The 10,474-nt window shown below is 37.9% G+C and overlaps 1 protein-coding gene across 6 annotated transcripts in view; it reads left to right on the forward strand.

Annotated features, from left to right (window-relative positions):
- The first annotated feature begins 6 nt into the window (after window positions 1-6).
- NR2C2 (nuclear receptor subfamily 2 group C member 2) overlaps window positions 7-10,474 on the forward strand; it is a 40,495-nt gene continuing 30,027 nt past the window's right edge. For 4 of the 6 annotated variants that reach the window (XR_004841326.1, XM_035889432.1, XM_035889434.1 and 1 more), the window contains exons 1-2: window positions 7-220; window positions 2,132-2,215. Coding sequence is in view for 4 of the 6 variants with exons in the window: in XM_035889432.1 (XP_035745325.1) it covers window positions 2,156-2,215 (60 nt within the window). In the remaining 2 variants the exon portion in view is untranslated. Of the gene's footprint in view, window positions 221-1,998; window positions 2,019-2,131; window positions 2,216-3,485; window positions 3,586-10,474 lie in introns of those variants that run through there. The other 2 variants (XM_035889433.1, XM_009633808.2) reach the window with 2 other exon arrangements.

Consider the following 10,474-nt stretch of genomic DNA (forward strand, 5'->3'; position numbering starts at 1 on the left):
CTCTTCCGCCCTTTCAGTAACTGGAAGGATTCCTGCGGGCCTCCCGCCGCAGGGACAGTGTAACGGGGGTTGCCGGCAGAGCCTGGCCTGCGAGTCCCGCCTTCCCCGTCGCCTCGAGACTCCCGCTGAGGAGAAGCGTGCTGGCCTGATACTCGATGTAGCCGAGTCAAGCACGCAGTGTGAAGAGTCCCGTTTCCGTAAGACAAAGGAACAAATTTCAGTAAGCTCGAATTCGGCCTTTTCCCATGTCTTCCTAGTAGGGCTGTACCCATAGAATATCTCAAATGGAATTGCGTTGCTTGCTTCTGAGATTTCACTGCAACTTAGGGGGAGATCAGTAGTTTTATCCCATATTTTGGACAGCAGTGCATATACACATACTTTCCCGGTGTTCCGGGTGCCTCCTTGTAGTTTATAAGTTCCATCGGTTTTGTTGGTTTCTTTGGGGGATTTCCTCCCCCCCCCCCCCCCCCAAACTCTGCTGCTAGGAAGTTGATTTTGCATTGTGTCACATTCTGGGAGTCAATATCATTAACACGCTTACTTGGCATGGCTGTGTATGGTCTCTGGGCTTCCAGTTGGGTTTGAACAGATAGTCTCAGCTTACTGCTTTTTTGGGAAGGTTGAAAGTACAAAAACCCTTGGTGGTTAACAACATTAACAGCAAATCTGTTGGAGCCTTACCACAGCAAAGACTTAGAAAGGTACTCTTATGAACAAAGTATCTCAATCTTCGGGGCTTCCTTCATCTTAAAGCACTGACAAAACAGCATGGTATATGGTTATCTTCCTCGCTGAACAGAAAAGAAAAAAAAGAATTTAAGAGAAAACACTGAAGAGGAATTACTGAACAACTGAGAAACCACAAGCTGCAGTATTAAATGGGTCCGGTGGAAATGGTTCATAAGCTTCCTGTGCAAGTCGAACACTTCAATAAAAATGACAAGCTATGTGAGAAGCTAGCATAAATATGATTTCCATAGGGAATGGCTCAACTTTGATTACAGATTGTTATGAATAGTCTTCCATTGACATATACAAAATAATTTTCACATTCAATTTACCGCAATATGATTTAATCTTTTTAACTTAATGAATTTTGGCATTTTCACCAACGTTAGCTTTGTAGAAGTTGCATTTGAATGGGGGGGAGGGTTGGTGCTAGAGATATGCATGCACTTTTCTGTTACGTTTTGCTATTGTTCGTAGTATGTTCTAATTTTATGTTAAATAATTGCATTGCGAGTACCAACAGAAGGTTTTTCAATAAAACATCAAATGGGCCTGGCTCTGTAATGAGCAAGTCACAGTTAAAAACCAAATGCATGAGTTTGAAATCTTAATTAAATTTAGCCTTGGAGAAACACGGCCCTCATGATGATCATTAAAAATATATTGGAGGAGGTTTTTTTTCTTGTTTCTTCCTTTTTCTGTTGTCTTTGTGTTTTTTTTTTTTTAACTCTCGAAGAGTATAAACTTGAAGACACAGACACTCACAATAGGATAAAACAATTCTGCAGTATTTTCTCCTCAGAGTGGTTATACTACCACATTGTAATAAAAAATAGTTTAGATAAGAGAATGCATTTTAGATGTGACAGTTTGTCTTACTGTGCAAGATTACCTACCATAAGAACATGGATGAACATGGCAGTTTGATGGGATGACTTAATAAACATTTGCTCAAAACAGCATTCTGAGATTGCTGTTTCCTTGTTCAGCACGTAGTGTAGAAGCAGTTGAACTTTAAGGTTTCTCTTCCCTTCAGTTGAGGAAAGCACCTTAGAGATCTGTGAATTCCACGAACTGCACCAGTAGTTGACACTCAAATTAGTCCTTTCTAATTTATTAACATTAACAATAGAGTAAAAATAGTATATTAGCAGCTTTATAAAGTAAAAGAATAATTATGTCTCAGCTTTTTGAACAGCATGGTTCCAGTATGCATGTTGTACTGTATGTATATGTGCACGAGCACGCACATGCACGCATCTGTGGCATATTCTCTTATTTGTCAGGTATGTCAAACAGTATTGTAAGTTATCAGAAAGTCATATCAGAACTTTCTTTAATAAGAAGAAAAAACTTAACTGTTGTGCCTGATGGAAGTTGCTGGCATCTTTTCAAACAGGTTCTCTAATGGTCTTGCTTCACCATGGCAACCAATATGGAGGTGCTGGCTCAGCAGGTAGTGGAGACTCAGCAGGTGGCTGAGGTGAGTGACAGATGACATCACAACAGTTGGTAAATGAGCTTTTGAAATGAAAATTAGGGAGTCCTTGCTGTTTACAATTAAGCATAAATGGAACAGAAAATCTTTGTAGAACAGTATTGCTTTACACTGGAGGACAAACAAGAAACCAGTGCAACCAATATGTGGTTTGTTTACCTTACTTCATTCTGGTGGCCTCCATATTAGGAATGCAAGTAGGAAATCCAACATGAACTATAGAGAAACCTGGCTGTATTATGGATTGTTTGAAAAGTTAATACAATAGAATTTCTGGTCATTTGATCATTACCTTGACCATTTGGGACGTGAAAGCTTTCTGCTCATCTCTTGAGTTGTCATCTAAATCCAGAACAGTGTTTGAAGTTACCTGTTTTACTTACACACTATATCGAACTCACAGTAGAGTGATTAATTTAAATCAGGCTTTATATTTTCTGCTTAGATGCATGAGAAAAAGAGCACAAAATCTACTTAAAGTGATATTAAGTGATATCTGGATGTATATTCACTGAAGCTTGGGTGCTAAACAGCTAAAATGCCTAAATCAACTCGTAAACACTGAAACTGCATGTGTTTATGGCCATAGAAAGGAACCTGTTTGTCTCTTTCAGTATGCAAACTTCAGTCAAACAATAAACTAGAATTTTTGTCTGTTTAAAATTACTTGGTTTAATATGCTTCAAATTTACTGTAATTTGTCATATGATTACATAATTAAGGGGTTTCGTATAATGAAGGGGAAGTGGGCTAAGAGCCCTCTGTAGACAAGGCCACTTTTCAGACATGAGTTTGGGGGTTTTTTTGACCTATTGAACTAAGATTACACCTGGATATTAAAATTTTTTTTTGGTTCAAGAAGAAGCTCTATATATGAAGGGAATATGTGTGTCATTGTGTTTTCAGAAATGGATTCGAGATTCCCTACTTGGAGCAATTGTTTTTTAGAAAACTTTGGTTCTTTTTAAATAGTATGTTAAATGGCCTACTGAGTATCCTGGAAACAACATCTAGGGAGTAGTTTAAAAACTCTAAAATTTCACGCTGAAAACCAACGAGCGAATTTTCACTCTGGTTTGCTGTACCAGGTATCAATTTGTCAAGCTGCGTTTTTTTAAAACACTTCCAAACAGACTTGGAAATAAAAACCTGTAATGGAAATACTGACAAACCTTATACTATTTTGGTAGAACTTGAGTGCTGTAATCACATCTAAGGCACATAAAATATGTGACATTTGTAATTCCTCGTGCAGGAAATGCACCGTGGTAACATAGTGTGATGGTTGTATCTTGCCACTGGAGAGATCGCTCCATCTCAAGAGTATATGAAGCTCTGTGATTTCTTCTTGGCCGGTGGGTACATAGAGGGCTTCATCTTTTTATAGTATTCAACTCCTCCTTAGATTATATGCCTGTCCACTGCATAACACCATGAAAACTTTGTTCATGGGAAACCAGTTATAAGCAGCGTTATCTTATTAAGAATTAATTAATGCTATAACCTTGTTAACGTTGAACCATTTCTTTATGAATGGCTGGCTGCCTGCTATTTGTGTCTTCAGTCAGATACAGTTTTTAATACAGGTAAATACATTACTAGTTTTCTTGAAGTATTTGTACTCACTGTTTGTCAGAGAAAATGTAGTGTGAAACTTGGCACTGGCCTTAAGAAATGAGAGGCTTTTTCAGAATATTGTATTTTTCATCGATGAAAATGAAATGTAAGGAAAGAGTCATTATTAATAATGCACTGAATTTTAAATTATTAATTACGACAGACAAATTGCAAACAGGATAACTTAATGCCAATATTGACAGGTTTAGCTATATCTGCATCATTCTTTCAACATAATTGCCACGTATGTAGTGGGTGGGTTTATTGAGAACTATGATGCCAAACACCAAATCCGACTGTTGTGCAAGTAGGCCATATGTTGTTTTTCTTTCTTGAACAATAGTTAATCAGGTTTGTTTTCCATGAAACTGTGAATGTAGCACAGAAGTTACTGAGTGCACTCCGGTATTGCATGTATTTTTGTACTTATTCTGGGTTTAGGACTTTGAAAAATTGTCCTTGTAATGGTTTCAAGTGGTTTCACTGCTGTTGCTTCTGCTTTATAGCAGTGTTGCTTACTGCACTTTTCCAGCTGTGTATTTCTGAACAGACTGGCTGAGAGAGTTCCATTTTTAGTGTCTGCAGTTGCCTTTACTTACAGTTCATATGGTTGGAGAACAGAGAACATCTAGGGGATTCAGAGGGAATTTCAGCAATTCCTTCTCATCCTGAGTAGCTTTTGAAAAGCATAAAGAAGACTTTAGCCTTAATGCAAAAATAAATAATGCTGCTTTTCTCAAGTATTTATTTAGTACTGTCACTGTGCAATATATCAAGTTCAGTCCCAGCACCAACTTAAATTTGATTTGCATATTATTTAAGAAAAATTCATTTGGTTATGAAGTGGAGATGTATTTCCTGTGCAGTGCCTTAGTTTTTAATGCAGAGTTTTTAAACAGAACAGTCACTGTGGGAAGGAATAAGGGCTATTTCCTCTTTCCAACATCAGCTCTGATGTGACCAGGAAGAACTTCTAGTAGTTGGTAAAACTGTCCCCTTCCAGCTCCATGACGGCCACAAACGATTCCCAGTGCCATCCTCTCTCTCTTGTCAGAGGCTATAAGGAGAGCGTCACAGGAGATGACTCTGCTGAGCCCTGTGCTTACTGGGATTTCATTTATGCCAGCTGCATTGCTGGAGGATTTCAGTTGCTTTCAGTTCCCTTGGTGCCCTGATAAGAACCTAGCAAAACCTTGAGTCTTTCTGAAAGTATGTTTTGCCACGCAGCTGAGAATATACTGGATATCTTTGTCACATAAAGTATTTTCTTGACCCTCTTCAGATCTCTCTGAGATACTACATCATAAGTAGTTCAGCAATGTAGGTTGAAGTCCAGATGAAGCACAAGGTACTGACAAAGGAGAGTAGAAACACTGCTGTTCTGATGGAATAAGTTTTTGCATTGTTGTAAGGATTAATGAAGTGTAAAGTAAGGCCATTTATTTTTAATATTTTATTATCATTGGCCTTTTTCTCAATTCTGGATGAATTTTCAAGGTGGAGTTTTGATACTAAGTCTTCTCAAACAATTTTTAGTTCAAATACAGCTTTTCTCAAGTTACTGTTAATTGCATAAGACCTAGATGTACTGTCAGCCTGAGAAGTATCTCACACGAAGTACGTATTGGAGTAACGAGATCCTCCATGGCTTATGAAGTCTGGCAGCCACTGAATTCAAGAATGTTACCAGATGTGGCTGGTGTAATACAGGTATCGGGGTGTTATGTAAGATGTAGTATGTGATGTTTATTTTTTTAGGATGCAGATGTGCCAAGAATTGCAGCTTCTTCCATGACTGTTGGTTTCATATGTCTCATACAAGATCTTGCACCAGCATCCTGCTAGGCCAGTTAAAACTACAGATGAATTCTTCCATGATGGATCTGAATTTTATCTGCCATTATATAAAGGGCCCAAGTGGTCAGGACAGTTAATTCCTAAGAGTATAATTGAAACTTACTTTAGATATATCTTGCATGTGTGAAAGAAATATATTTGGACATTTCCAGGTAATACATACATTTTTCATAAAAGCCTATTATTAATTTAGTAACTAAAGAAGTTCTTCAGGAAAAGTGTCTACAGAAAAATAAGTCTTCTGATTTGAATTGAGATGTAGTGGTTTTTATTGCGTAAAACTTTGGACCATATTTTTCATTTAAATTCTTTAACTGTTTTACCAGAGAAGACTTGTAAAAACAGTTTCAATTCCTGGGGGCAGTTGAACATATTTGGTCCATGATTGCTTAACTATGCATTACTTTAATGTCTATTCTCTTTTCTACAATATTAATATCATCTCTGAAATTGGTTTATGCTTAGTGAAAACTGACCAGTGTATTCAAGCAGTACAATTACTTTGGCTTTTATTGTCATGAATATAGGAAATGTTCTTCTTCTTAAGTTAGAGAAGCTTAGAGGCTTTAAAAATTTCTCCTCTATGTGGTCGATTGATTATTCTTTCAATATATTTCTCAAATACTGCTTTCATAATCAATGTGGTAGTGGGGCGATAAGCTATAGAAAGCAGTCAATTTGATTAGTAAGTACATGAATGTATTAGATATATACCTATGCTCATACAAACACACCTACACACGTAAATGTATATGTACACTATGCGCGTCAGTTTAGTAAATTAGTATGCAACTATATGGCTATGAAGAAACCTTATTTATTTCAAAGGACACAATAATTAAATGCCTAGATAAGATTAGCTTCAAACTACCAATTTTATATATATACATCTATCTGTTATATATATACGCCTATATATCAGAAATTAATATGATTGCAACTAAAATGTAGAATTGAACTACTATACTGAAAAAATAGGAAAAAATGAGTACAAATTACAATTTTTGTATATACATTTTTATGTATATAAAATGTCAAAATGACAAATGAAACAGAAGCAGCCAAATTTAATGCACCTAACGGCCAAATACTTGGTTTTAGTTTAATGATGAAAAAGGCAAAACAGTAGATACGTAAGTTTCTAAGTGTATTTTTATATTTCTTGAGCTTTGTGCAGTTCCTGTGTCATTTAATGCAAATCGTTATTGATTAATTCATATACACTTCAGCATATGAAATTCTTGCTAGTGATGCTTGTTGGTTTGAGAGCCCAGGTGAATGCAGTCCTCTGCCGATTGGTCCAAAGCAGACAATTCTCCATGCTATGCCACTTGTCTTCAGCTTCTATCTCCCAGTGGTATACCAGAAGCACAGTTGGCACACTTCATGCAATTGTGATTCTGTGAATTGTTTTGTTCTCCCAACCTGCCTACATATTAGTGTTTGCAGTATGAGTGCTAAAATGAAAATACCAGTTTCATCCTCCTGGACTTGAAGGAAATCACACAGTTGTTAAGCATGAAATGTTTTTAATCTGTACCAGATAGGATTGGTTAGTGCTATGAATCTAAAAACTGCTTTGAGAGATGTGGAAGCTTTTTAATTCCTAAAATTTACATTTAATACTAATTGCTTTTTCCTCTTTTCCCCTCCCTCCAGTTGACATAGATAGAGTTCCACAATTCCTGTGTGCATTAGCAAAAATTCCACTACAAGATATGGTTGCATTCTTGGGCAAGCACATGCTAGAAAGGTCATAGGCATTCTTACAATGACATTTCCAATAAGTGAAATACATACAACAACAAAAATAAGTCTCTAAGTAGAATGATAGATACATGAACTAATTTCTGAATAGTCTTTTCCTGTGAAAATGACCAGGTACAGTAATTTCAGAATTTCTCATTAACTTAAGAGGACCTCTGTTATATTAAACATAATATACTGAACAAATGCATTGTTCTATAAGAATGTCACTGTTGAAATATTAGAAACTCTGAAGTACAAAATACTAATTCTACTTTGCTATGGATGTTTATTACTGTAGCATAGTTGATGTCCTATAAAAATAAGAGTGAAGGCCTTTGTAGCTGTACTATTTCTGTGCAGCATATAGTACTTGAGAAAGTTTCATTTAAAAAAATAATTTTTAGGTGCTAAAAATCTAACATTACTCTTAGTTAAAGATGCATTTCTTATATTTCATATTTCTTGCCTCAAGTCTTTGATATTTTGTGGGTGACTTAAGCAGCTGTGACAAAGCTGTTAACTGCATTAGCAGTACTGATGTAGTACTAATTACATTAGTACACTATAGTTGATACGTTTCCTATTTTGTTTCAAATTTCTATTACTTTGCTAGCTTGTCTTTTGATTCAGAGAAAGTGCAATGTCTAGTCGTCTTTTTTTTTCTTACTATGTGTTTTTATATCACTTATGCTTAAGTGTTACAAGGATTCCACCTTCTCTTTGCATTACAGCTATTAAAAACACTAGAGTTGGGAAATCTACTTCTGAACAGAGGGTTATGTGATAAAGCATTATTATGTTCAGGATTTGGTTTTTGTCCCAGGGAAGACAGCTGCTAATCAGGTATCGTGAACTTCTTTCCTGAATGAATTGGACAAATAAAAGCCTAGAGTGACAAGGTTATAAAGTGTGGTGTCAGCTAATAAGCACAAGGTGAATGGAGCTAAATCCAGTTGGCGGCCGGTCACAAGCAGTGTCCCCCAGGGCTCAGTTCTAGGGCCAGTCTTGTTTAATATCTTTATCAATGACCTGGATGAGGGGATTGAGTGTGCCCTCAGTAAATTTGCAGACGACACCAAACTGGGTGGTAGTGTTGATCTGCTTGAGGGGAGGAGGGCTCTGCAGAGAGACCTGGACAGGCTGGATCGATGGGCCAAGGCCAACTGCATGAGGTTCAACAAGGCCAAGTGCCGGGTCCTGCACTTTGGTCACAACAACCCCATGCAGCGCTACAGGCTCGGGGAAGAGTGGCTGGAAAGCTGCCTGGTGGAAAAGGACCTGGGGGTACTGGTTGACAGCCAGCTGAATATGAGCCAGCAGTGTGCCCAGGTGGCCAAGAAGGCCAATGGCATCCTGGCCTGTATCAGAAATAGTGTGACCAGTAGGAGTAGGGAAGTGATCATGCCCCTGTACTTGGTGCTGGTGAGGCCACACCTTGAATACTGTGTTCAGTTTTGGGCCCCTCACTACAAGAAAGATGTTGCGTTGCTGGAACACGTCCAGAGGAGAGCAACCAAGCTGGTGAGCGGTCTGGAACACAAGTCATATGAGGAGCGGCTGAGGGAACTGGGGTTATTTAGTCTGGAGAAGAGAAGGCTGAGGGGAGACCTGATCACCCTCTACAACTACCTGAGAGGAGGCTGTAGTGAGGTGGGGGTCGGCCTCTTCTCCCTGGTAACAGATGATAGGACGAGGGGGAATGGTTTGAAGCTGCGCCAGGGCAGGTTTAGGCTAGACATTAGGAAAAAATTCTTCACCGAAAGGGTTGTCACTATGATTCAACTAAAATTTCATTGGGTTTTCTCACATGTTTTAGGTATAATACTCCCTCCCCCCCTCCCCCCCCCAAACTAGATCACAATTAGTTGATCTGATATTTATGTTGTACCCATGCTGTCAATACACTCCTGTAGTTACAGTAATTATCCAGAGATATTATTTTTAGAGAGTTGTACAACTATCAAGTAAAGAGCCTAATTTCAATAGTGAGTACATTTCTGTACTAAGATTAGGAGTCCTTCAAGTTAAAATAAAATACCAGTGTTGCTTAAAGACACCTAGGTCATGCATTTGTTGCATAAGGCTTTCTAGGGAAGTCCACTGTATTCAAGTTTACTGTTGTAAAACTCATCAAGTACAGGGTCTTTTTTCCCAAAACTTCATGTACTGTAACTCAAACAAATTTTACTTTCTAAGAATTGAAAAGTATTTTCTGTTTTCACCCTTTTGTCAGCCTTCACTGTAGCCTCATACAAATGTTTTGCTATGGAGTTTAAACTAATTAATCACATGTGTGTCATGAACTTACTGTATGAATTCTTAAGTGTATTAAGACTAATTATGCTACTTCATATTTGAGAGCCTCAGACTAGTTTAGAAAGGCCTTTATTCCTTTAAATACATTACCTTAGTGAACTTTATGGCTAAAGATGGTCCATAGGGTATGAGGTGGATTTCCCTTTCAATTTTGCCAATTTGAAAATAATTCAAGATACAGGTAAACTCTGAGATTTCATTTTGCTGTTTTACAGATCACAGAGAGTGAGCAGGCTGAGGGGGTTAAGAAGTAGAGACCAGAGGGAGGGGGAAGCTTGATAACCCAGGACTATCTTCCCCAGAGGAAATGAATCTTACTATTATACAAACTCCTGCAGCAGCTGGCAAAACAGCAGGAACATGTCGATTCTGCTTCCTTGGTTACAGAGAGTGATAGTGCACTTGACCTTCAGAGGAACAGGGTCACAAAGAGGGCATTTTAAAACAATACTGGCTGCTTTCTGTGATTGGAATCCTCAGTAATGGAGAGTGGATGAAAATATCTGTGATCTGACTGAAAGTGACCTTGACATTTCTCTTGGATTGTTTTGCCCTCAGAGGTTTGCTGAGGTAAAATGTAAATAAGGCTGCAGGAAGAACTTGACACTGTAAGTACTAGAGTCTGTACAGTGTACTGCTAGGGAGCTCCAGGAAGAAAGAAGTACTGAGTGTATTAAAGCAGATTATTTTAACCCTGTCTCTTAA

This window comes from Egretta garzetta, unplaced genomic scaffold, assembly GCF_000687185.1.
Source record: "Egretta garzetta isolate BGI_Z169 unplaced genomic scaffold, ASM68718v1 scaffold332, whole genome shotgun sequence".
NCBI lineage: Eukaryota > Metazoa > Chordata > Aves > Pelecaniformes > Ardeidae > Egretta > Egretta garzetta.